Source organism: Aureobasidium subglaciale (genome assembly GCF_000721755.1).
Source record: "Aureobasidium subglaciale EXF-2481 unplaced genomic scaffold scaffold_38, whole genome shotgun sequence".
Classification (NCBI taxonomy): domain Eukaryota; kingdom Fungi; phylum Ascomycota; class Dothideomycetes; order Dothideales; family Saccotheciaceae; genus Aureobasidium; species Aureobasidium subglaciale.
The window spans coordinates 145510-171129 of record NW_013566957.1 but is presented as its reverse complement, the minus strand read 5'-3'; the positions used below and the strand labels follow the sequence as shown (position 1 = coordinate 171129).

The following is a 25620-nucleotide window of genomic DNA, read 5'->3' as shown; positions in this document are numbered from 1 at the left end:
CGGCTTTTTGCTTCCTCGGCATGGCTGGTAGAGTTCATGGAGGCGAAATTGTACAAACTCTTGACTCTTGACACCCGTAAAGAGTGGTACTGATCGCGCCCTACCTGCTCTTACAGCGGGGTAGTAACGTTGGGAGAGGTACAGGAGTCCTTAGCCGCTTCTTCCACCTGGAACCTGTCGGCACAGTGAACACTCTGGAGTCCTGCAGGAAAGTAGCTAAGCGGTGGCTTGCTTCGAAGGATGTAAGCCGCGGGCAAGGTACAGTACCTGCTGCCATCTAAGCAACGGCGTGCTCGTAACGGCACCATGGCACGCTTGCAGCTGAGTGGTTGAGTTGGTTAGATCTGTGATGATAGCGTGACTTGTGCTCTCATGTCCGACTACCGAACGACCAAGGGTTCTGCTTGGGATCGGATCCAAGACAAGGAGGCGGGATGTGATGGGATCAGAAAGCAAAAAAGCAGTCGTAGTCAGACCATTAAATAAGGCTGTCCCCAGAGCACAAGGATACTTTGAACATCTCATCGAGCATCTTTCTCTTCCTCAATCGACACTCTTCATCACAGATCCATCATGTCTGATGTCAAGCACCATCCTGATGTGTTCTCGGACAAACTTTCTGATCTGGAGATCAGCCATATCGAACACAACCGCGCCGACTCAGATGATTCGGTAGCATCACAACCCAAGTTCGTCGAGACTGGTGTGCCACTCAACAGATCACCCACTGCGGCTCAGTTGGATAAAACGGATCCCAAGTTCCTTTGGCCCAGAATTCGATTGATGTGCCAAGATGCCTTCTCTGAATTCATCGGGACGTTTATCATTCTCATGTTCGGTGATGGTGTCGTTGCCCAAGTCGTCCTGAGCAATGGTAAGAAGGGTGACTACCAGTCCATCAGTTGGGGTTGGGGTATTGGTGTGATGTTGGGTGTGTACGCCGGCGGCAAGAGTGGTGCTCATCTCAACCCTGCCGTCACCTTCTCGAGTTGTGTATTCCGAAAATTCCCGTGGAAGAAGTTCCCAATCTACATGTTGGCTCAGACCCTCGGAGCATTGTAAGTTCATCCATGGTGTGTTCCAGTATTGTTGTTCTATACTGACGAGCTTTCTCAGCTGCGCTGCCGGTGTTGTCTACGCAAACTACAAATCGGCCATCGACACCTTCGAGGGAGGTGCCGGTATCAGAACAGTGACCGGAGCCAATTCAACAGCTGGTATCTTCTGCACATATCCCGCCGAGTTCATGACACGGACGGGTATGTTCTTCTCGGAATTTATCGCCAGTGCTCTTCTTATGTTTGTAAGTACTCTTTCTGAGCATTGCCACTATTTCCAACATATACTAACACATGTCGGCGTAGTTGATTTTTGCCTTGAAAGACGACTCGAACCTTGGCTCAGGCAACCTCACACCGCTCGGACTTTTCTTCATCATCTTCGGTATCGGAGCATGCTGGGGCTGGGAGACAGGCTATGCTATCAACTTCGCCAGAGATTTCGGTCCTCGTCTTATGTCGTATTTCCTTGGATATGGCAATGAGGTCTGGTCGGCAGGAGGTTACTACTTCTGGTATGTCCACAAAGCCTTGGCAGCTTGACGTTTGCTAACATATTCCAGGATTCCGATGGTGTCGCCGTTCTTTGGTTGCGTCTTTGGTGGCTTTTTGTATGATCTTCTTATGTTCACCGGCGAGAGCCCCATTAACGAGGAGTGGATGGGTATTCCTGGAGCATACTACCGCATGACTTCGTTCGCAAGGTCCAAGAAAGAGAAGACAGACTCCATTGTTTAAATGTCAGAATCAGAAAGGTACGGAGAATATTAATTCCGGTAGAACAAAAAGCAAGCCCTCGAGGAGCAGACTCTTTTTCCAGAAAATTTCCGTGTATTATGATGGCAAGTGGAGCGATTGTTTGTCGCGTTTCGAGAGAGAGAGAAATGTGCAAACGTAGAAGGTTGAAAAGCGGTATGACTTCATAGTCAAGAGGTTGAGGCTCAACATGGACGATGCAGGAGCGGCGGTGTGGCTGCAGGAGTCGGTGCTTGATCTACGACTTTATGCAATCGCAACGTGGGCGTGGAATATCGAGACCAAACACTTATCCGTTGATCCATCCAGTTGTTCCAGCGCAGAGAAAGCAAAGAAGTTTGTTGTGTTGTTTCGTGGTGAGCGGTGAACGACAGCCAAAGCTTCGGGAAGCGTCGGACCCTGAATCGAGTATGCGGCCTGAATTTGTTCGTCTCAATTTCCTCGTCACGCCAGGTCATGTTTTCTCTCTGCTCTGTATATATTCTTCCTTGAATTGAGTTGTTGCGTCTGTTAGATTCTGCGCCTTAGCGATCGTTATGGTTTTTGCTCGTTCCGAGCTCCGCATCTGTACACATTAATTCGGCAGACTCAAACGTCATGTCATCACCACCCATCGATGCCGCCAATGGGTCGCCGGTAGTCCCTGCTGCTCTCACTGGGGACGTAGAACGTATCAAGGAGCTCGTCCGCCTATCTTCGGGCTCCAACATCAGCCACCAGGTCTTCCGAAGGTCTTTCCACACAAACATCACCCAAGGACACATCCTCAAAGAGCTCGAGACTCTGCAGAAGAGGTTACGCAAATCACAACATCCCAGTCCGACCGCCAGTCCCGACTCCGATGACGAATTCCTTTCCGATGCTGATCTTGAGCGAGCACAAGACCAGCATCTCCGAGAGCTTGCTCAAGTTCGTGAGGAACTAGAAAGAGTCAAGCGCAACCGAGAAGAATGGCTAGAGGATGCCGAAAGTCGCATCGATGTTCTGATCGAGGAGAAGGAAACTGTTGCTGCTCAGCTTCACAAGATTGTGCAAGAGTTGGAAGAGAGTCAGGCACAACGAGATCGAATCAAGCAATCTCTCGACGCGCTTGTATCGAAGAACAATGCATTGACCTCAGAGAACGAGGAGAACCAAAGTCAATTGTCACAACTACGTGAGGATAGCGACAAGTATCACAAGCTGTATGAAGAGGCCAATGCATCAGTTCGTGATCTCGAGAAGGCTTCAAAGGCTGCCGAACAAGACAAGGAGAATTTGAATATTTCTCTACTAGTCGCCAACAAGAAGATTCAAGAGCTGGAAAAGAAAATTGCAGAAGTCTCCGCTACTGCTGATGAAGCAAAGTCACAAATCAAGAGCTTGGCAGACCTTGAGGCATCGCTGCGCAAGTCTTTGGAAGAGAAGTCGCAAGAGGTTGCCTCCCTCCAAGAAGCCAACACTGAGGCCTCTGCGAAGCTTCAAAGATCCATCGAGGACAGCAATACCAAGCAAAACAAAGCCGAAGAGGCTTTGAGCAATCTCAAGTCATCCAAGGCCGATATCGACGCTGAGCTCGCAACCTTCAAGATCAAGGCTGCTGACTTCGGGAAGCAGCTGGCCGCAGCTACTCAGGCGCTGGAGACTGCAGCTTCTGAGCGCGAAACTGAGAGACGCAGAGCCGAAGAAGAGTTGCAATCGCTCAGAGGCGAGAAGGCCGCTGTTGCCGCAGAGCTCGATGATACGAAGACCCAGCTTTCTTCCACTCAGAAAGAGAAGGAAGATGCCGTTGACAGGCTTGAGAAAGCACTCGACCAACACACCGGAGCCCAGAAGACCATCGAGAACTCTCTTGCCAGCAAGACTAGAGAACTTGACGACATCCGTTCGAAGCTTTCGAAGGCGCAAGACGACCATGCATATCAACTCGATGTACACAACAAACATGCGCTAAAGGTCCATGACGAGCTCAAACAACAGCACGAAGCTGTGCTCAACGACCTGGCCAGCTTCCGTCAAAGCGCGGCGGAATCTGACAGTGGTTTGAAGACAAGGCTCGCAGAGGTGGCTGGAAAGCTTGTGAAAGCGATGAAAGAAGCCAAACAGAGAGAGGAGGACGACCAGCAAAGTCGGGCTAGAATCACTACCATTGAGTCGCAACTCGCCACTTCTCAAGCCCGTGCGTCCTCCCTTGCCCAACAACTTGATCAGCTCGGTCAGTCGAAGCACGAGATCGGACTTGAATTGGCTTCTCTAAAAGAGCAAACCGCATCTTCGCAGGAGGAACTCCAACTTCTTCGCGACACAAAGACGCAGATTGAACGACAACTCGAATTATCTAAGGAGCAAGCATCTTCGTCTGGTCAAGAACTTGAGTCATTGCGTCAGTTAAAAGCTGAGGCTGAGCAGAAGTTGGCCGTCTCTCTGGAACAGACCTCGTCGACATACTCAGAGCTTGAAAGCCTTCGCCAAGCCAAGGAGAAGGTCGAGCAACAGCTAAGCATTTCGCAAGCAGAGAAAGTCGCATCTAGTACAGAGCTCGAGCAACTCCATCGAGATTGGAACAACGTTGACCAACAATTGGCTGCTTCTGAGGAGAAGTCTGCTTCCCTGTCGAAGGATCTCGCTGATCTAGAGCAGTCCAAAGGAGAGGTCGAGAGACTGTTGGCCCTCTTTCGTAGCAAGGTGTCGTCACTGTCGGATGAAGTCAAGCAACTTCGCGATTCCAAAGATAAGACTCAGCAACTGCTCACTGCCTCCAAAGAGAAGGCATCTCAAGCCGCTCGCGAGCTCGAGCAACTTCGCGAATCTAAGCTTCAAGTTGAACAAGAGTTGAATGCTTCTCGTGAGCAAGCGTCTTCCGCATCGAAGGAGCGTGAGGCAATATGTCAGTCCAAGGACCAGGTGGAGAAGGAACTCTCACAACTTTCAAGCCATCTTGAAGACTCTCGCAAACGTCTGGATGAGCTACGGGTAGCCAAAGACAAGGAGTTGACAGATGTTTCCAAGGATTTGAAGAGGGCTATTGATCGACTCTCAGAGACTGAAAGGTCCAATGAAACCATTCGCACGCAGACCGAGCGCGACCATCAGAAAGCCTTGAACGACTTGCGACAAGAGCACGAGAACCTGCTGAAGAACTCCACAGCACAGTCAGCAACCGAGTTGGCTGATATCAAGCAGTCTCACGACACCGCAGTTTCTGAGCTCGAGCGCCATATCAATGAGCTGAAGTCAACTATGGCGACCCAAGAAACCGAGTCAAATCAAGTTGAGAAAGAAGCTGAGCGTAGATTCCAGGAGGTTCGCTCTGAACAAGAGAAGCGTGAAAAGAGACACGCTGAGGATCTCGAGTCTGCCAAGCAAGCCCATGAGTCGGCATATGCTGCACTGGAGAAGCGACTCAACACAGCAGCAGAAAATCACAAGTCCATGCTCACAGCTGTCAAGACTCGCTACGAGGAGAAAGGCGTTGAGGCCCGAATCAAATTTGAGGCAGAAGTGCAAGAAGAGCGTCGTCTTAGACAAGATAGGGAACAGGCTCTCGATGGTGCCCAGACTCGCGTAAGTGAACTGGAGGAGCGCTTGACCCAGATACAGAACGATCTAGCTGCACAGGTCCAAGAAGCAAAGACCAAGCGTGAGGTGATGAACAACGAACTCGCATCTACCAAGTCGAAGTACGATACTAATATTCAGAATCTGACTGACGCTCACGAGAAACGTCTCGCTTTGGAACAGCGAAAACTCCAAGCTGCACAGGACTCTGCCAAACAGCAATCAGCACACGAGCTTAAGAAGCTTGGCGATAAACACAAGATTCAGCTTGATGACACGGCCAAGGACTCTCTCGATGCACAGAATGCACTCAGGCAGCAACTGGAAGCTTTGAAGGCAGAGAACGAGAATAATCTGGAGAGCAACGAGAAGGAGGCATCCGCTGCTCAAGATAAATTGCACGAACGTCTGGAAGCCTTGAAGGATGAATACGAGGAAAAACTTCGTGTATCCAGAAAAGAGGCCGAGGCGGCTTGGGCTGATTTGCAAAAGAAGCTTGAGCGCCTGGAGGAGGAGCATCTATCAAAACACAACGCAGCATCTGAAAAGGCTAGACTCGCCGAAGAATCGCTGGCTCAAAGCAATGAATCTCACGCAAAGCACGTTCGCCAGGTCGAAGCTAAGCACGAGAAGCATTCCAAGGCGGCCGAAGAACAGCACAAGCAGAAGTTGGATGCCTTGCGCGCCGAGCTTCAGGAGAGCAGCGAGGATCGTGTTCGACAGCTCGAGGAGCACAACGCTTCTGCTCTCAAGGATGTCAAAGCCAACCATCTTAAGAATCTTGGCCTTCTCCGCAGCGAGTTTGATAAGCGCCACGAGGAGCGCCTCAGAAAGCTCGAGGAAGACCATCGCTTAAGGCTCGAGGACACCGAAGCAAAGTGCCGTGAGAAGCTCCAGCAGGCTCGGCAAGCTTCAGACAACACTTCTTCTGAGGCAGTGAAAATGCAACAGCAGCAGATTGAGGATCTAAAAGCCCAGCACGATGCTCAGCTTGCGGTTATGCGAAAGGCTTCTGAGGCTGACTCTTTCCAAGCTGCCCAGAAGTACAAACAGGATATTCAGGAACTGGAAGATAGGCATCGCGCCCAGCTCACCGAGGCTCAGGAAGCATCAGAGGCCGCGTCTTATGAGGCCGTTCAGAAACACCAGCAGAAGGTCGAAGAGTTGCATGTCGCCCACCGTAACAAGCTTGATGAGACCATCCAAATCCATGAGCAGCGCTCCACTGGAGCTCGCGAGGCTGTCGAAGAACAAGTCGAAGAGCTTAATGAGCAGCTAAGCAAGCTTCACCTCGATAACCAGGCTGAACTGTCCTCCTTGCGCAAGGAAGTTGAGAGCAAATCTGCTGAAAGTCAGAAATCTCGTGAGGAAGCCGAAACCGTTCGCCTAGAAGCCGCCACTATTCAGACCGACGCTCAAGAAAAGCACGCCGAGCTACAAGCCCAGATCGAGGAGCTCAGAAAGGATCACAAGAGTCAACAAGAGTCACATGCTCGCGAGTCTGAAGGAAAATTGGCCGAGCTCAAGCATTCTCATAAGACGCAACTGGCGAACATTCGCGAGGAAGCAGAGCGAGCCAGAACCAGCGATGTGCAAAAGTGGGGGGACGAACTGCGTCAACAGCACGAGAAGGATCTTAGCAGTCGTGCCATCGAAGCTGACGAGAGGTTGTCCGAGCTCAAGCGTACCCACGAGACTCAACTGGCTCATGTTCGTCAAGAGGTTGAGCAAGCCAAGGCAAGCGAGATGGAGACACAGCTGGAGAATACACGCCAACAGTACGAGAAAGCGCTCGCCGAGCACATCGCCGACAAGGACAACAAGATTGCCGAACTGAAGAACAACCACGAGCAGGCAGTTTCTGAGGCTCAGCAGGCTGCTGACGAAGCCCAAGCAAACTTACAGCTTCAATTGGACGCCCTTCGTGAACAACACGAGAAGGAACTCGGCAGTCACGCTACCGACAGAGATGCTAAGCTATCTGAGGTCGCCATCAATCATGAGCGAGAGCTCGCTGATGTGCAGCAAGTCGCTGCAAAGGCTCAAGCCGATCTGAAGTCTCGTATCGAGCAGTTGGAAGCCAGCCACCAGAAAGCTCTGGAGGCTCAAGCTAGTGACGCTGAGACCAAATTCACTGATATGGCTTCGAACCATTCGCAAGATTTAGAGAAGGCTCAACAACTGCTAACGACCAGCCAGGAAGAAGCAGAGATGACAATCTCGCAGCTGAAGCAGAGCCATGAAGAGAATATCATCTCCGTCCGTCAACAAGTCGAAGACCAAAAGACTGAGTCCGTCCAGTCGTACGAGCAACAGCTTGTAGAACTCGAGAAAGAAAGAAAAGAGAACCAATCATCGGCCGTGCGTGTGCAACAAATCCTACAAGAAGAGCTCAAGCAAGAGAAGCAAAGACTGACCGAAGTAGAAGCAAGAGCTCAAGAAAAAGCCCTCCAAGAAACGCAAGAACGGAGCCGCCAACTAGCCGAGGCTAAGGAGGAGCATGAATCTGCGGTGGGGGCGCTGAGAAAAGAGCTTATGGCTACCAGTCAGAAGCTGGAGCAGGCAGAGAAGGATACTCATAAACTCTCTGAGGAAAGGCGAGGTCTTTTGGTGGAGTTGGGCGCATTGAGAGTGGAGATGGAGAAGGAGAAAAAGCAGCGGATCGCGTCAGAAGAGGAGAGAGCTACGACACTGAATACAAGATTGATTGAGGAGAAGAAAGTGGAGACCAAGCTGGCCAATGTGGAAAATGAACGACAGAGAGCCGACCTTACCATTGCACAGTTAACATCCCAAAAGGACGACATCTCTAATGAGTTCGACGCGTTGATGTCACGGCTGGAAAACCTTACCATTGAGTTAGAACAAACTAAGCAAACTCTGGTCGACAATGGCACTGACTCAGACTCGAAGCTCAAGACCCTCGAGGCACAGCTCCAAGAGACGCTAGCAGAGAACGCAGCGTTGAGCAAACAAGGCCAATTCCTTAGACCCACCACCCCTGCGAACAAGTCTGCGCCGTACAGCAGGTCGGCTTCGATTGGAGATGTGAGTCAGAGATCAGGCGCCGAAGACTACTTTGCTCATTCGGGATCCAACCACTCTGAGATGGGCAGGGTTATCACTGCCAGCGAGGCTCTATTTACCCAGAAGTTAAAGGAGCATATCGACAGCTTGGAACGGGCCAGAAATCAGCTCAACCAGGCCTATAAGCAGAGATTCGATGCTATGGCTGATGATACGGCCCGACGTGAAGAGCAACTTGAGTCTCAGCATGAAACTGAACTTGAAGCTGCTCGCAACAAGCTGAGAGCAAGCTTTGCAGAGCATCTTGACCACGACGGTGTCAAGACTATGGCAACTGCACCATCTGAAGGAAATGTCGACGAATTCCAGATGCAAGACAGAAAGTTGGTTACTGAGCACGCAGAACGACTCGCGAACAGGAGATCTCAAGTCCAACACCACCATCATCTACAGTTCCAAGCACTGAGCGAAGAGTACGACAAGAAGATCGCCGAGCTGCTCGGCGAGAAGGACATGCTAGACTCTGATCTAAGCATCGGACCCGAACGCTTCGAGGAGATGTCCGAGCAGATTGACCGTCTACACAGTCCAGCCTCTGTGCGCCACAGACCTCTACGCTCAGTGACTTCGACCGACTATCTGCAAGGCAATCGTAACGCACACCAAGAACACCTCTGGCGCAACGTTGAGACCTACCACCCCACACGTGCAGAGTCTCCTGGCGTAGTATCACCCTTGCGACCCCAAAGCGCCGATACGCATGGCTCTCTCCGCCGCAAGACCAGCCATGGCCGTTTATCCTCCTTCATGGGCAAAATCTCCTCTCCATTCAGCTCGTCCCGCTCTTCTCGCTCTTCAATCTCTGGCTCCTCTGTGCGCCCTAGAACAGGCCAACGAGTCGTCTCTACACCTCCTCCCTCTTCTCGCCCTAATTACAACCACAATAGCATTTCCTCGGGCTCGGGCAGACTGAGTCGAAGTACAACTCGCCCCATGACAGCAGAAGCCCGCGAACACGCAGCCATGGACTTTTCAATCGCGCCTGCACAATTCGAAGCTCTGCAAGAAGGCCAGGAACTAAAAAGTGAGCAATTGATAAGGAGGCAGAGTGTGGTTAGTGTAGAGCAGCAGCAGTCACACAAGAGTCCGAAGATTCTGCGTCACATTTCGGGGTCGATTAGAAAGAAGATGTCAAACTAGGTATGCGGCTGTGGGATTTGTGGTGGTAGGAGTGAGGGAAGATGCAAGAGGTGTGAGATTGAGGAGGAAGCATTGTTGGGCATGGAGAATGCATTGCATGGTACAGCATAGCGGATTGTGTGAATATTGTGGCATTGTTTTGAGTTGCATTGTTTTGGTTCCATCGTTCCTGTCATATTGTAACACTACTGCTGTATGAGATAGTAATCTCTCGACACTCTTGTATCGTTCTGAAATACCAGAGGTACGCCAGCCACCAAATGCACGAAGGCTTGAGTTTGGGGCAGTCTCCAATATGCCGTAGCTTTCTGGGTTCGAAGACGCCACCAACAATCGTCCAGATATAGGTTACAAACGATTTGCTGAATTACGCGCCCAACCCTATCAGGACCAATCGTTCGACTTCTACAGACTGTGACTATTCGACCTGCATGCGAGCTGCAGAACATTTGGCGCCTGACGATCAATGGTGACGTGTCCATGCAGGACTTGGTCGAGGCCAAGGGCCAATCGAGCAGACGTCTCAGCAAGGGAGAATGGGTATTTGAACCAGCATGGCTGCTCATCGAGGCAACACACCAGCACTAGACCCTTTTCTAGAAAGACCACTAGAAATCTTGCAATGTGTTACTACGACGACCCAACTCCCGTCAAATTCGACATATGCAAGCACACAATTCTCGTCCCCAAAGAAGAAGTTGTCCAGAAGCTATATTATGAGGAAGCAACTGCACGGTGATCCAATCGACTAGCAAAGGATCCACCACCAACAGAAAATTCGAATGCCCGGACTGCAGAGCTGTAGGATTCATGCTCGACTCCACGATCTGAATCGAGCCACTAACAGAGCAATGCAGGCAAGGGCGCAGATAAGAAGACGGGTTTCTGAATGGTGTGGTCTCCGTCTCGTGGGATTGCTGGAGTGTGGGATGCTGCCGACATGATGGCGCGCTTGAGCTCGTCAAGACTTTTGAATTGGTGCGACCATGACTCTACAATAACCTGTCCGAGGGGCAGATCTGCAGTAGATGGTAGTGTCTCTGCGGCCGGCCATTCGTTAATGGCTACACAGTCGACCTGAAACTTCTTCCAACAGGCAATGGAGTAGATGACATTGGTGACATGTAAGATATCGACGTCTGCTGTGTAGCCTCTAGAATCCACAAGCTTTTCATCGCCGCTCAGTGGAAGCAACGAACCGTTTGCAAAGTCGATGGCTCTGATACTCAAATTGTCAGCAAGCATGAGATTGCGGAGCGCGATATCGAAAACAAGCACTCGGCGAGCATGACAGGCTCTGAAAAGCTCGACAAAGAGCTTTGGAATCTTCATCACTATGGACGCTCCTGGGTCTCGCACAATGTAGCCATCCAGGCCCGACCCCATGATTTTGTTCGAATCAACGTATGTCCCGTCGGCAAGAATCAAGCATGACATGCCTGTAGAGGTCATGGTGACTGATATAGAAGATAGGGTGCAGCGAAGAAGTCAAGTCTGATGTATCGCAGCGGTAAGAGCGCTTTGCTGGCGTGATCGTCCGTGCACCCTTGCAGGAGATGAAGCAGCGACATGACTGATTAACGCTGCCACTACCTTGTGCACGAATTTATCGACCTTAAGCGCTGTAGCTTTAGCAATTAGACGCACCGCTGCATTCCCACATGAATGAATATTTGGAGCAATCCTGCACCGTGCCAATACAGCCTATCATGTATCGAGTTGGCCGTGTCCACGGTATTTCTGTGCACACGTGCGCGGCCAACGCACTTGGCTATCACAAGGTGAGATGGTGAGCAGTTCCATTGACCGAGTAGGCGATTCGGGTGTGAAAACAACGATGGTGTTGACGACAGCGAAAAGAAGTCGTACCCGTGAGGTTGGGAGCGCATCGTGCTGAGTAAGCAACGCGCACCTCCTGGAAATTGAGACAAGCAGCTAGCTGTCAATTTTCATGTGTCACGATTCGAAGATATTCAGCCGAGATGAGATAGTATGATAGAAGATCACAATGCCGTTCTATCTAAGTGGGTATACATAATTTGATCTGGCGCGGAAAGCAAGAAGAGCTCGAAAGCACAGTATAAACAGCATGTACCGCGTAATAGACTTTTTTATCTCCTTCCTTCCTGTAAAAGCTCCAGGACACATATCGTTGGCCCTTCCCAACAACCTCAGAGAGAATGGCAACAAAAATGGTGAGAAAAGTGAAGAACAAGATAGACAAGAAACGGGTATCGACAAGAATGAAAAGAAGAAGGTGGATATCTTAGAAGAATGTAAGAAAGATATGGAATAAATCGAGGCGAAGGGAAATGAAAATCGTAAGTCGTCGTTAGAAGTTAGCAACGTATTGCTTTTTTAAGTCTCCTCGGCGAGGAGCTCGTCTCCAGTCTCGCGCCACTCGCGACTACGGTCGTTCAGACGTCTGGTACCAGGAACACGTGTGGCCCAGAGGCTCTCGGCCGGTGTGCGCATGGTGAAACCGCGTTGACTGCTGATAACACCAATGGCCTGCAATACAGCTTTGCGACTGTCGCGACCAAACACGGCGGGGTGGTTGATCCATTCCAGAGATGAGGCGAGCTCAGTATCGAGTGCTGACATGATATCAGCGTCGATACCGGCAGCAGGTGTGAAAGGGCTCATGGGCTCAAGACGAGGTGGTGTAGGTGTACGTCTTGGCTCCGTGGAAGGCGGTGCTCCCATGAACATGGGAGGTGGCGGTAGAGGACCAGCCGGCGGACCTGAAGGAAGGCCAGAAGCGGGACCATCGTTACCGTTACTGTGAATGCTTGCCGTAGGAGTTGGCGGCAGACGAGCAGTTGGGGGCGCCGAAGGTGGTGGAAGTGGAGGGAGGCCTCCCTTGCCAAGACCCTTCAAGATGCTTCGAGTCTCTGTAAGGAGATGCGAGGCTCTCTCATGCTGACCTCTTGACACCAACGTCAAAGCTCTGGTGAGCATGTCGGAAGTCAACAACTCCATGCGGCGCTGAACGACCGACGGATGAGGTGGGATTGCTGGAGTCAATGTGCGGCCCACTGAAGTCTTTTTCGAGACTGGAGGTAACATGGTGATTGCGAGAAGTGATGGACGAGGTAGCTGAGAAACATTGCCTTCGCGCAAAATGTCGCCCCACGCGAGGTCGGCTTGAATGAGCGGGACTTCTTCGACAGATACCGGGCGCATATCATCTTGATCAAGAGGTCCGCCCAATGCCTCGAGTCCAGAGACGATAGTCTCCCAAGGGTCTTGCAGATCCTGTTCGGGACTTGAGTTGTCGGGTGAGATGGCTAACTGTACAAGAATATCTATACCAGCATTAGCATGGGAAGTTTATGCGAGCCCGTGTGTTTAGCTTACCTCTCTTATCGCCAAATCGCAGATCACCTAATGATGCCTCAGCATCGCGACCGGTGGCACGCTTTGTGATTTGAAGGGCACCGCTAATCTTGACGAATTTAGCAGGCGAACCCTCCGGCAAGCGGAGTCTCAGTTTAGCGTTTTGGTGTGAAACACTTTGCAGAGATCCCAGACAGCCAGCCACGCACTCGCGGAGCATCATCCAATCTTTGACGTATGTGTATGTTGCCTTGGTACGAGTGGAGAGCTCGATCATCGTATCAGGTTTATGTGTAAGACCTAGACCGAAAGAGTGAATCGCGATCCTGTGAGTTGTTAGCTATTGTCGCCTATCATTGTCGCTTCCGGAATCAGAAGGCGCTTACTTTGCAGCCTCAGCGCGTGAGACGACGAAATCGACGCTCTCGATGTCGGATGTTGTGGAGTCACTAATGAGCATGACGCCAGAGATGGGGTTGGTCGCCTTTCTTTGCATCAAAAGATCCATGGCCACGTTCGCGCCATCGACAACGTCAGCGCGAAGGCTCTTCTGGCCGATGGGCTTGATGGCTTCGAAAACTCTTGACCAACCGTTCCATTTCTTGGAAGTCATGCCCACAACAGGCATGCTACCTCCACTAGATCCGTAGGTTACAAGACCCATACGATCCTGCTCACCGAGACTATTCACCAGGAAACGCAGGACGTCGCGTAGCAATGAAATCTTGAGACCTTGCATGGATGAAGAAATGGGGATGACAACCACAATGTCTAGGGGAACGTGGATTGTGACAGGAAGCCTGAATCCTTGTGTACCGCGGAAAGTAGGACTGGTGTACTCGGTGGGTGCAGTGTAGGCAGACTTGGGAGCACCATAAGATGACGGTATGGAGGACCGTCTACCACCTCTTGATGCGAGCTCGTCTTCATCTGTCCCCGAGGTCTCGAGATCTTCGTCGCTTTCAGATAACTCGAGACTGTTGATACTGATGAGGGCGCGTCTCCAGATATCCAATTGTGATCTATCGCGGAATTGAAGATGGAAGTGTGGTAGCTCGGCGACTGAGAGATTGAGAGTGAGAATATCGTGCTCAGGAACGAATTGAACCTGCTTGAGGTGTCTCTTGATCAAGATGGAGCCTTTGAGGGTACACTTTGTTCTCATCTTGGCAGACTCAGACGCTGTCTCCCACTGGTTCTGAGGCTTCTTCTCCTTGATGCATATGAGCATTTCAGTGAAAAGGTAGCACTCCAGATCTTGCCAAGATTGGCGGTCTTTGCCTACACGAATGGTGCCATGGAGAAGAAGTCTGCCGAATCTGTGATTGAAGATCAGTATGTGATCAGAGTGAAAGGTTGTTGAGCTCCCTACCTTGAAAAGTCCAGTCCGTGCCAATTGTCAACCTTTGTGTGCAAATCTTCAGTGACACGGTCCAAGACGTGCGAAGGGGTGTGCGGAAGGTCGAATTGGCGTTGAGCCTCAGGCGAGCGGGGCATTGACATGGTATCGATGTTGTCGGTAGCTGGAGAAACGATGTCTTCGGGATCAGGACGCCATTTTCCGTCAACTACCTCGACTGTGACCAAGCAAGTCAAGCTTTGCTGCTGACGACTTCGATTGAGAGTGGGAAACTCGGTGCGGACAGTGACAGTAGGGGCGGGTATGGGATTCTTGACGGTGTGACGTGGGCTGGGAATGTCAGCAGCGATGGACTGGAGGTCGTATTCGATCCTGCGATTGCGAGACTCGTCTGTCGCTTGACTGTTGTTTCTCTCATGCTGACGTGACTCGACCGATCTGGTTTGCACGCTGTTGTGAGTGTTGTGAGTGTTGATGCTGTTGTGATGGGTGTTGTGGGTGTTGACGCTGTTGTTGTGGTGATGAGAGCGAGTGAAGCTGGCCTGGGTGGGTGGACGCGGGCTTGGGTCGAGGATGGCGGTTTGCACCGAGCCATGGCTGTGGTGAGTTTGGCGAGGCGGGTCGTCCCACGGCGTGGGAGTGTTGTCCGAGTCCCGCGTACGGTCGCGCAAGTCGGGGCTGTTTGTGCTACGGTTGTTGACCAGGTTGTTGAGTTTTGCTGTGAGTGATTAGCTACCGACATTGTGGTTGACAGGACTTGTCGGTGTTACCAAAGTTTAGGTTTCCGCCGCGGCTGGTGTCGAGCCCCAATGGAGCGTTACACGAAGGGCATTCCTGCGACTCAAACTCCTTGATAAACTCGTAGAAACAAGCTTCGTGAGCGACATGGCCACACGACAGCTGCAGAATGCGCTCGCCGCGCAACGTGTGCTCCAGCGGCTCCTCACATGCTGCACACTCTGTGCCGATCAGCGTGCGCTCACGGCGTGACTTGGGCCCGGTGGCATCGATCATGTCGCCGAGTTCGTCTTGTTTCTGGAAGCGCACCGTCGACGCCGACGTCGAGGGCCGGGCAGGCGCCTGCTGCTGTTGCTGCTGCTGCTGCTTCTTCAGACGCGATGAGTTTGTGCGGTCATGCAGCCCTCTGAGCGAGGCGAAGCGTCTGCTTGTCTTGGGAGTCGTCGTGGCTGCGGTGTTCGGGGAAGGTGCGAACGGCGATGTGTTTACGTTGCTGCTTCTTGAACTGGGACGGAAAACAGACGCAAAATTGACAGGCGCCGAATGCTGAGGGCCGGCCATGTCCAAGTACCGCAGTCTGGCAATGACGAACAAGCAGCTGGTCTGAGGTGCCGGTAGTATTGAGCCATCATCCAAAAGACGCTCATAGCGCGCGTTCGCCTGAATCGATGAGCGAGCCGGGGCCATGCTAACGCTCAAACTCTCTGCCACGCTGCCAAACCAAGTCCAAGGGTCCGCAAATCCAATCTGACTCCCGTTTCCCCTGTCTTGGAGGAATTAACCTTCTCGGTCGTGCCTTCCTCGCCTATCCAGATTGTCGCCATCTATTTCGTCCTGCGCCTGCTTCCTCAATTCGCACATCTCGCATTATCTTGATGCCCGACGGACTTGTCTTGTCTTCCCAATATTGGTTTGTTCCATGAATTTTCCATCTATCCAACGGTTACCAGCCTGCCGGCGCCGCGATAACCAGTTGAGCGTTGGATTCAGAAACATGCTACCGGAACCATGCCAAGTTCCTCTTTTTGTCATTGCGAGTTCCACTCTTTCCTCTTCTCCGTTTTGTACCGCCCTCTCCGTGCGCTATGACTGCTGCAGTACAGCCCTGCGCAGATTGCCATAATCACTTACCCGTCCCTCGTCTTGTCCTAATCTGCCGCTTGTCTCACTCGAACAGCTGCCTTTCCTATCACGCGAACACTTTGTGAGCTTGATCACCCTATCTGCTATTATTGTCTGTCTATCATCGCAATAGAAACACGCTGCTGGCTCTTCGAATCCTTCACCATGAAGTCAACAAGCAGTCGTTCCAACAGCGGTACTCGGCTTACCTCTGAATCAGCTAGCTAACTATCTTTTGGTTGGTCTGAACTCTAAGCCTTCTCTTCCCCCAAACCCTGCGACAACCCACGCGATGATATGCTTCGCCATCGACTTTGCCCTGACAATCAAGCCCTTTGCACCCCGATGCTCCCCCTCTACGTGATTGGACGTCGTCATTCCATTCGCAAGAACCGGTTAACATCCGATCCCATATGAAAGCGCATGATCAAAGACGTATGATGTGCCGTGTGCTCACCGTCTGGCATCAACTATGTACACGACCCATCTCAATCCCACCAAGCATCAGCCCACTCGTCTTGTTTACCGCTTGCATTCCAGAAGTCTAGCAAACTTGATCGGCAGCTAATATGCTCTCGTATTCATCACTTCTTATCGCTTATCTGATCCTTACTCTCTGATCCTTCGAGGCATGAGGACTCACTTTAAGACCACGACCTCCGACAAGTCGTCTACAGAGTTTGCATCCTTCTTTCTGGAAGCCGTCAGTCTCCGCTTACAAGGTTTTCGGCATAGCTTTCCAAGGTTACAGAGCCACGAGGCACCGCGGCTTGTATCGCCCCAGCTTTTGGCGCGTGTGCTTGCGCTGCTTTACACCGTCTTGCATGATAGACAGTAAAGGACTTCAATTTCGACCTGAACTGGTGTTCCACGCTCAAGGGCCCACATGAGCTGATTATCTTCAGGTGTGGCTCCGAAGTTGTGATAAATCAGTGTGGACATAATATCATGGCTCTCTTACTACCTTTGACGCGCCACGGAACTTTGAACTCCTCAATGATGCATCTAGAAACCAGTTTGCCATACCGTATTCTGTCAGGGCTTTTACGGCCGGTGACCACTGCCACATTTTCTTGGTATCTCTGATCGTTAGTAAGCCACATCCCCCTCAATGCGGGTGTTGAAGTGCGAACGAGCACTCCGCATTCATCATCTAAGCTAGGTGTATGCAGTGATCAGTGATATCTTCAAGCGACGACAGATGGTCAGATCGAAGCACTACTTAAGTGACGCATCGGGCATCTGTTGTTACATGATTCAGAAGCGCATCGAACTCTCGTCAACCACAACCTAAAACTGTTAGAGTCCGAGCCCATAAGAAGGTACGCTAATAAGGTCCATCTTGCTAAACCTTTTACAAGAAGTTTTGTAGGTTAGGCGCAAAGTGGGCAACGACTTCCAACGGCCGGCGTGCATCTCCATTCTAGTGCGACCTGACTCACTGCCTCTAGGCTTAAACCGTTCCCTGGTCTTCGTTGTGCGATTATGCAAAAGCTCGCGGGCCTGTGTACATGCCGAGGTGGAGGAACTGTTCGACTGGAATTGTACGCATAGATAATGTGAAGATATCACAGTACAAGCTCTTTACAGAATCTCCATAGCGCTGCAGGCAGGGCTCCTCGCGGCTCCGTCGATCTCCCGCGTCGGCCCTCGACTCGTGCACATCACTGCATAACTTCTGCACAGATACTCCAAAGATAAATCTCCTTCTGCGCTTCCTTCTGTATCGGTACTTCCTCCGAGCTACTCACCGGCGCGTGCTCGGATCATCTTGACATGCACTCGGGACAAGGTTGGTAGCTCGTTGCTTCGGACGAGCACACGACGATCTGGACGACATAGCTGCAGCAGGATCTGCGTTCAACCTTGGTGGGCATGCATGTTTAAGTTACGTCCGAAGTGTCCTCGGAGCGTAGAAGTTCTCGGTCCCTGTTTCTGACATCGAAAGAAGCTGTCATGATCAGATAGGAGTACACCACTTTGTATCTAGAACGTACGTATATAGGCTTATGCTTTGAGATAGACACGGCTGTTAGTCGGTCCAGCAAGCCTCGAGCTTGGAAAAATTGGATGATCTCGTTCTCCGTGACTTGAGGCTCCGTGTCCACGAATAGGACACATATGATCTTGTAAGATACCGCTATGATCGTCAGCATCCTTGCATGCCTCCGAAGAACTAATGTACTCTTGTGATACGTAGTGTGATCGATTTGGGATGGTTCTATTGTCCAGTCAGGGTGATGAGCGCAGCAAAGACTGCCAAGAGCTGTGCGGACCAATCAAGATCAGCCATCTCAAAGTCCTGAAGCGCTGAATAAGCCCACCCTCATAAGTTCATACACGCAACAACAAACCAAATTGCCCGATAGGATGGAAAGAAGGAATGAGGCTTTTCAAAGAGTATGTGCTATCAGAGTGCTACTATTTTGATTTGATTCTCACTTTTTTGTAGCTCAAACCAATATGCATCGCTCTCAGTCAGTCAATTCTAGCGTTTGCGAGCAATCGTAGAAACGCCGACAGCATCATTCAAACTCTCGAAACGCTGTCGAAAACTCTAGAGGATATCACTTCTCGACCCGACGCATTCGATCACAAATTAGCCGATTATGTCTTCTTCCCGATATCACAAGTCCTCAAAGCCAGCCGGGATCTTCCAGTGCAGGCGATGGAAGCATGTTTGCGATGTCTTTGCATACTCATATCGAAGGGCTGGACCAAGTCAAATATTGATCAAGATCTGAGTGGTCAGCTGTTGATCTTCTTGACACTCACTTGCGATACCTCAGGCAAGACGGTGCCTACAGGACTCGCGACAGATGAGCTTCGCGCAGCTGGATTTCAATGTATGCAGGCGCTTTTCCAGTCTCTGAGGACCACTTCTGCAGGAAAGGCTTCTCTGGTCGGAACCACGAATGTGCCATCTTTGGGACATGCTGTCTCAGTAATCCTCGAGGGCGTTGTCAATGGTGAGTCTTTTCAAGTTCAACTGGCAGCCGCCGACGCTCTGCAGGCTTTGGTCGCTTGCATAGATGATCTGGAAGTACTGTCAAGCTTTTTGCCTGGTATAGTATCATCCTGGACCAAAGCTCTCACACCAAACACCAAAGGTCGTCGTCACTGGAGAGTTTTAGTGCCTGGCTTACGTGTCATCGAGTCACTACTGCGAGCACTCCTAAGCGACAAAGTGGTCAAACGGCTTTTACCCAAGACAGAAGACACAGCGGTTGAGAAAGTACCAGCGAAAGATCATATAATTACAAAACTTGACGAAAGTTGGGTCAAAGCAACGGCTGCGCAGTTGAAGGTCGCTATCTCGAACATCAACAGGCTTCGCAAACATGAGCGCCAGGATGTCCAAGAAGCTGTCCTAGACTTCAACTTGACACTTCTTACCGAGTGTAGCCATGCGCTTGCAGATTCTTGTGCGCTGGCAGCAGAGACAATTCTACTACTCATACAATCAGATACGAACGCCGCATACAGAGACAAGATCGCAATGTTGGCTCAGAACAATTCAGCGATATCAGATCTTCTGTCTACAGTGTTTCGAAACGAACAAATCTCGTTAGTGCGAATCATGCAGTCGAATGACGACCAGGCGAAAGAACGGTCGCTGGGGAAGCTGTTCGGCGCATACACGATCCTCGCTGGTACGGAAGTCGACATGTCCATGGTTTCGAGAATGCTAGGTACCGGCTTGAAGGATAGTGTAACCACAGTCCTGCAACAGTCTGTCGAGCGTAATACGAAGACGGCTCGAGTCACCCCTGTCACCATCTCCGACATGTCGCTTCAGACAAGTCAGAAGTCTTTGACCTTTACTTCACCACTCGCAGAGTACAAGTCTCAAGAGATCATACTGAATTTTGTGAGCAGAAAGCTCAAGAGTCTGAAGGGAGCACAATCATCTCTTCCACTAGCTTCCGATCTCATGCCAGCACTGAGGGCTTCAGACAAGACATCTCAAGTAGCGACCTTCTGGCTGATTCTCCAGGATCTCAGGAATAATCATGATGATGTCGACGGATTCATGAACGATATGCTTGTCGGCGATCTATACTCCAAGGATCAATCAGTGTCACTTCGAGAACAGCTTTACTCTTTCTCCCTAGACGTACTGGAAGACGATGACTCTGTCGACTGGAGACTAAAGAGCTTGGCACTCGAAGCAGTCGCCTTGCACGCACAGCGCCTCGGCGCCGAATTCAAAGATGAGCTTGTAGAAGCACTCTATCCTATCTTGCACCATTTGGGATCTGACTCTGGCTATGTGCGAAATCATGCAATGACCTGCTTGAACATCGTGGCAGACTCATGCGGTTACTCGGATGCGGGCGAGCTCATCGTGTCAAACGTCGATTATCTCGTCAATGCTGTGGCTTTGAAGCTGAATGCGTTTGATGTCTCACCACAAGGACCACAAGTTTTGCTTATGATGGTGCGGCTGGCTGGCCCATCACTACTACCATATCTGGAAGACACTCTCGAAAGCATTTTCGCTGCACTGGAAGACTACCATGGCTATACATCCTTGGTCGAGCTGTTGTTTGCAGTCCTCCGAACAATGGCGGAAGAGGGAGTCAAATCTCCCTTGCTCGCCATAACTGGTGACTCAGAAACGAGACAAAAAGACTCTACTCGATGGAAACCTTCAGATCTCACGCAGCTCATCGAGATCATCCAAGGACTTTCCAAAAAACCAGTAGATGACCTAGCCCCTCCAACCAGTCTCCTCGACCCAGAAGAAGAAGCTGCGACAAACGATCAAGTCGACAACCCCGAACCAACAGAAACCCAACCACCATCTCCCAAAACTTACTCCCTCCTTCTAAAAATCACCCAATTGACCCAACACTACCTAACCTCTTCCTCCCCATCCCTCCGCACATCCCTCTTTTCTCTCCTCCGCACCACAATCCCCACTCTCGCAAAACACGAAAACTCGTTCCTACCCCTCATAAACACATTATGGCCCGAAGTAACCTCTCGCCTTTTCGACGAGGAAGTCTTTGTAGTGTCAGGATCACTGGATATCATATCCATGATGTGTGAACATTCCGGCAGCTTTATGCGAACGAGGATTGATGCTCTATGGCCTGAATTACTATCTCTGCATAGAAGAGTCACTCGGGAGATCAAGTCTGGAACACAGAAGTCGCAGCAACACACATCTCTGGATCTCACGACAAGGAACCTAGAGGTGGGATATGTAGATCCATCAAGAAAGAGTTTGTGGAAAAGTCTAGAGAAACTCCTCATCTCCATTGTTGAGTATCTAGAAGTTGACGCAGAAAAATTCGACGATGTATTGAGGATATTGGGTCCAATTGATGAAAAATTAGGGGAAAGGACGAAAAAAGTGTTGGAGGGGTTTAATGCAGATGCTGTATGGTTGGCACAATACAGAGCTGCACCATGGAACTTGAAAGCGCCGCAAAAGGTATCGAGATTTGCTTTTGCACAGATTGTTTAGGGGGTCAGTCACATTCTGGGAATAGACTTGCTAAGATGCTTTTTCGGCTTTCGAAAGAGTTGAAAAAAATACACACGATGGTAGTCTAATAACCAGATTTAGTTCCAATGTGCACAAACACATGTCACCTTCCCCTTCACACCCTCGATATCCAAAAAAAAGCGACGATTGGGCTATACACAACACAGAAGGAAACGACTGCAACACTACATCCCTTCGCGTAATCAGCTCAACGAGACTATCAAACCAATCATGCCCTCCCGAACCAGTTCAGCTACAAAGAGAAATTGTGATGGCCATTTCGTGGATTATTGATTCAAATCGAACGCATGAAAAGTGATGAAGCGACACCGTGGACGTTTGCATGGACATGCATTTCTTCTCTATAATGATGTCGAGTCCAAAGAAGTAAAGTGAGCTCAGAAAAAAAAACCACACACAAAATGAGCTAGCTTCCTTTTCGTAAGCAAAAACATCGACTTACACGTCGCATAGCTTTGTCATGGAAACCAAGAAAAGGGAAATTATCTTGTGAGAAAAAGATCGTGACATCAGTGTCTTCGTGATTATGAGATTCACAGACGTCAACCTTCTTGTTGGATCGAGTTGACCCTCTCAAGAAGGTGGATGGATGGACCCACACACAGCTCTAGATCAGCGAGTGCAGGTACTCAGCGAACCCATGACCTTCTAGTCTGGCGAGTAGTTTTTCGGGAAACAGCAAAAGTTTTAACCATGTAGTCCGCACAGTTAAATCCAATTCCATGGTCTTGATCAGAGAAAAGTTTGACAAAAGGCTTGCGAATATATACATTTTCCCTTCTCAAATCTCCAAAGTTTTCAAAAAAAAAAAAAACAGCATCAAACAAGTCCCAAATGCCAATTCAAAAAGCCTCCTAGCAAAAAATCGATAGAGGAAAAATGGTGACGAGAGAACACGGAAAGTGTGGAAAAAGAAGGGTTATGTATATCATTTTTCTTTGGGTGATTGGAAATCAAAATCTGCCACATCTCCCCATTTGCTGTCGAATAAGAGAAATGCCCCATGCTTCGGAGAACGCTGAGTAATAACAAGAACAAGGAAGTTGAAAATTACACCAGGGAACGCCATATCTCTCTCGCTCTCTCTCTCTCTCTCTCTCTCTTTCTCTCTTTCTGCCAGCGAGAATTCGAATTCAAAACAAAGGTATAGATGATGAGACTCGCTCCAGTAGTGCGTGGATGCATGTTTTGTGACATCCTAGAAATTTCCCTTCCCACCCAATTCGCAAACCAAGAGAGTAGAAAAAGTAAGGAGAGACTGAAAAGTGGTCTATAACGTACAAGTAAAGAGATGGACATCTGTTGGAACGGCTGGCGTGTGTTACGGCCTGCTGTCTCGGAGTAGATGGCCAGAAGGTCAAGAATCGAGTAGCTTTCCTCGAATGGATGCGGACATCAGGATAGCCTAGATCTCGACCGTCTTCATCTCTTCATTGTCAACAGTCGAGACACCACCTTTTGTAGGCTCTTCGGTAGATGTGATGGCCGAATCGGCCTTTTCCTTCTCTTTCTCGTCCTTGCGATCTTGTTCGGCAAAGGTGTCGACGGTAGGAGGAAGCGGTGAGTCCATGCTAAGCAAGTTGTCGTTGCTCTTTGAGGTGTCGAGTACGGCGTCGAGATTGTCGGTTCTCAGAGGAGTGGGAGCAGCTTCTTCGGCAACGCGGGCAAGAGGACTGCTGACATGGCCTCGCGGGCTTTGGTTTGCGGGAGCCTTGCCGTTGCTGGAGAAGCGCTGAGGACTGCGGCCACGGTCGCTGCCGGTAGGAGAGGCGTACGGAGAGAAGCCATTGAGACTGCTGAATTCGTTCTTCACATTGCTGTTGATACGGAGAGGCTGCTGAGGGCGGGCGCCTTTGGGAGCACGACGGCCGTACTTTTGGTCTGTGCGCCAGCGCAGGATGTCCATGTACGAGGGGTCGACGTTTTGGTTCTTGAATTCGCGGAGGGTGAGCTCGCCGCTGTCTTCGTCGACAACGGCCTTGGGAGTGCTGAAGTCATCGGCGACGGCGGCCAAGAAGGCAGACCACGAACGAGCGACAACGTATTTGCAGTCGTAATCACGACCAGCCAAGATGACTTGACCCCACTTTCCTGCGGGACCAGGAGCGAGATCAATGCAGATGTTGTTACCGCCCCAATCTCTTGCGACGGGAATCCAGCCGGGGTGGACGTAAGCTTTTTGGACGGCGTTTGGTGGATGTGAGTCTTGTTTTGCCATGAGCTCGGAGCGCCAGCCAGCGCCCGAAGCAGATTGTGGAGCGGCCGAGGGCTGGGTAGAAGAGCCAGCGAAAGCCTTGTTGGGCACTTGCGGTGCAGCGTAAGGAGCAGACGAGGCACGGAGGTAGTCGTCACCAACGCGAGCCCATTGTTTCCACTCTTGGACAATCTCCTCGCAGTCGAGCAACATGCAGCCAAAGAGGATACCGGTGGGTCTACCGCCGCGCTCTTGGCCGTCGTGAATCATGAGCGACTCGCGCATCTCCATGGGCAGTGTGCAGTCAAGCTCGTGTTCGAGTTCGTTAACATCGTTCTGAGTGCAACCTTCACACAAGTTTTCAAAGAGCTCTTCGTGGTTGTTCTCGGCCCAGGAGTCGATGCGTCTCCACGAGTGGCCAACGGGCGGCGGAGGGGGGAGACCTTCGGAGAAACTCTGCATCTGGATCTCACCTTGGCCGACGCCTTCGAGGTTCCCTGAGCTGGACTGACGCTGCATTGTAGAGCGGAGGCCGGGCGAGTACGGGCCATTGGGCGACATGCGACCATCGGCAGGCATGAAATCATTGTCTTGGGCGTAAGGGTTGTCGAGGTCGGTGCGAGATTCGGCGGCGGTAGCGACCGAAGTCAATGGAGCGTGTCGACTTTGAGCGAGAGGAGTGTGAGCGCCGGTACGGTAGGGCATGTCGGGCGAGGCGTGTCGGTCGTTGGACGTCATGGTGTGCCAGAAAGAGCGCCATACTCCAGTGATGCTGCAGGCAATCGATTAGCTAACGTGCATGCGTGGAGAGCGACATGGCAAATACCCAGACGCCATGATGGGCGGAGCGGTGCGTGGTAGTTGCTGGTCTTGTCGTCGATGCGCGCTGTGGCAGCCGTCGTGTGTTGCAAACTTCGACAATGCGGCGTAGACGTCCGGTAGATGCAGTCGGTCGGACGGAGAGGGGCTAATGGGGAAGACGAGTGGATTATGGGTGGCGGAGTAGGTAGTTGGTTGTCGGAGTGCAGGTTGAATGTCGTCGTGGGCTACCAAGTGGAGCGAGATTGCGGTCAACAAGAAGCTCTTGCAAAAGGGGAAGCCCGACTGTCAACACAACTCAAAACGTCGCAGCCACGGTTCTTCTGGAAGCCTTCCTCCTGGATCAAAACGGCTATAACTGGCCTTTATTCCCTATCAATTGACTGCACAAGCTTTCTTGATCATTGACTATTACAGACTATGATGACAACAACAACAACGTTTCGAATGTTGATTGAAGGCTTTTACGAGGCAGCAAATGCCGGCTTTGCCCTCCCTCAAACCACTGACTCCCGGCCGACAGGGTCTTGTTGTTCTCGTCCGTAGGAGCCGCAAACACTCAAGCCGTCCACTTGCCATTATTGTCCACCTTATCATCCACCTGCAGTAGCCCATCCTTCCCGTTGCACCTTTTTCTGCATTCAAGTCGCCTCTCAGAACCGACCTATATGACGCGGCATGTTACTACGTACCAGTCTCCGCAGCACAATCATCCCAGGTTTTCTCCCACCTTGACGCCGTTCACGGCCGACTTCGAAAAGTCCAAATCAAAGCGGAGACCCGTTGCCGTCTCGCCGCAAAACTCAAACGTTCAGGTCCTGCAGCGCCTGCATAAGCCAAGCTGCTCTTGCGTGTTCCACTCTGCTGCCGGTGGCAACCCTGTGCTAAGAAAAGTACCACTTTCATCATATTCCCGCCATCACGCTGCACCTCTTGATGATGAATTCTATGC

General features: G+C 50.9%; 7 protein-coding genes across 7 annotated transcripts; 4 read left to right on the top strand and 3 right to left on the bottom strand.

The window, feature by feature from the left end:
• Positions 1–306: 306 nt before the first annotated feature.
• AUEXF2481DRAFT_48631 (uncharacterized protein) lies at positions 307–1796 on the top strand (the record flags this gene model as incomplete). Its single annotated transcript, XM_013483705.1, has 5 exons — positions 307–309; positions 739–1058; positions 1117–1303; positions 1365–1573; positions 1622–1796. 5 exons carry the CDS (start codon positions 307–309, stop codon positions 1794–1796), a joined length of 894 nt encoding a protein of 297 aa, XP_013339159.1.
• A 6564-nt stretch (positions 1797–8360) lies between these two features.
• Positions 8361–9671, top strand: AUEXF2481DRAFT_534738 (uncharacterized protein). Its single transcript, XM_013483739.1, has one exon. The coding sequence runs from the start codon at positions 8460–8462 to the stop codon at positions 9576–9578; it is 1119 nt and encodes a 372-aa protein (XP_013339193.1). The 5' UTR covers positions 8361–8459; the 3' UTR covers positions 9579–9671.
• Positions 9672–10281: 610 nt separating this feature from the next.
• On the bottom strand, positions 10282–11309 carry AUEXF2481DRAFT_535290 (uncharacterized protein). Its single transcript, XM_013483738.1, has one exon. It carries the CDS (start codon positions 11028–11030, stop codon positions 10419–10421), a length of 612 nt encoding a protein of 203 aa, XP_013339192.1. The 5' UTR covers positions 11031–11309; the 3' UTR covers positions 10282–10418.
• A 243-nt stretch (positions 11310–11552) lies between these two features.
• AUEXF2481DRAFT_44898 (uncharacterized protein) lies at positions 11553–15902 on the bottom strand. The gene is made up of 5 exons (XM_013483699.1): positions 15048–15902; positions 14290–14995; positions 13304–14236; positions 12939–13243; positions 11553–12886 (listed from the first exon to the last, which is right to left on the bottom strand). The coding sequence occupies exons 1-5, from the start codon at positions 15700–15702 to the stop codon at positions 11937–11939; spliced, it is 3549 nt and encodes a 1182-aa protein (XP_013339153.1). The 5' UTR covers positions 15703–15902; the 3' UTR covers positions 11553–11936.
• AUEXF2481DRAFT_535111 (uncharacterized protein) lies at positions 11568–11929 on the top strand. The gene has a single exon (XM_013483737.1). It carries the CDS (start codon positions 11668–11670, stop codon positions 11872–11874), a length of 207 nt encoding a protein of 68 aa, XP_013339191.1. The 5' UTR covers positions 11568–11667; the 3' UTR covers positions 11875–11929.
• A 2581-nt stretch (positions 15903–18483) lies between the features above and the next one.
• AUEXF2481DRAFT_83791 (uncharacterized protein) lies at positions 18484–22022 on the top strand. The gene is made up of 2 exons (XM_013483711.1): positions 18484–18537; positions 18590–22022. Exons 1-2 carry the CDS (start codon positions 18508–18510, stop codon positions 21611–21613), a joined length of 3054 nt encoding a protein of 1017 aa, XP_013339165.1. The 5' UTR covers positions 18484–18507; the 3' UTR covers positions 21614–22022.
• Positions 22023–23267: 1245 nt separating this feature from the next.
• On the bottom strand, positions 23268–24608 carry AUEXF2481DRAFT_51250 (uncharacterized protein; the record flags this gene model as incomplete). The annotated part of the gene is made up of 1 exon (XM_013483706.1): positions 23268–24608. A coding segment is annotated over one exon (1341 nt), but the record flags the coding sequence as incomplete, so codon positions are not given.
• Between the last annotated feature and the right edge of the window lie 1012 nt (positions 24609–25620).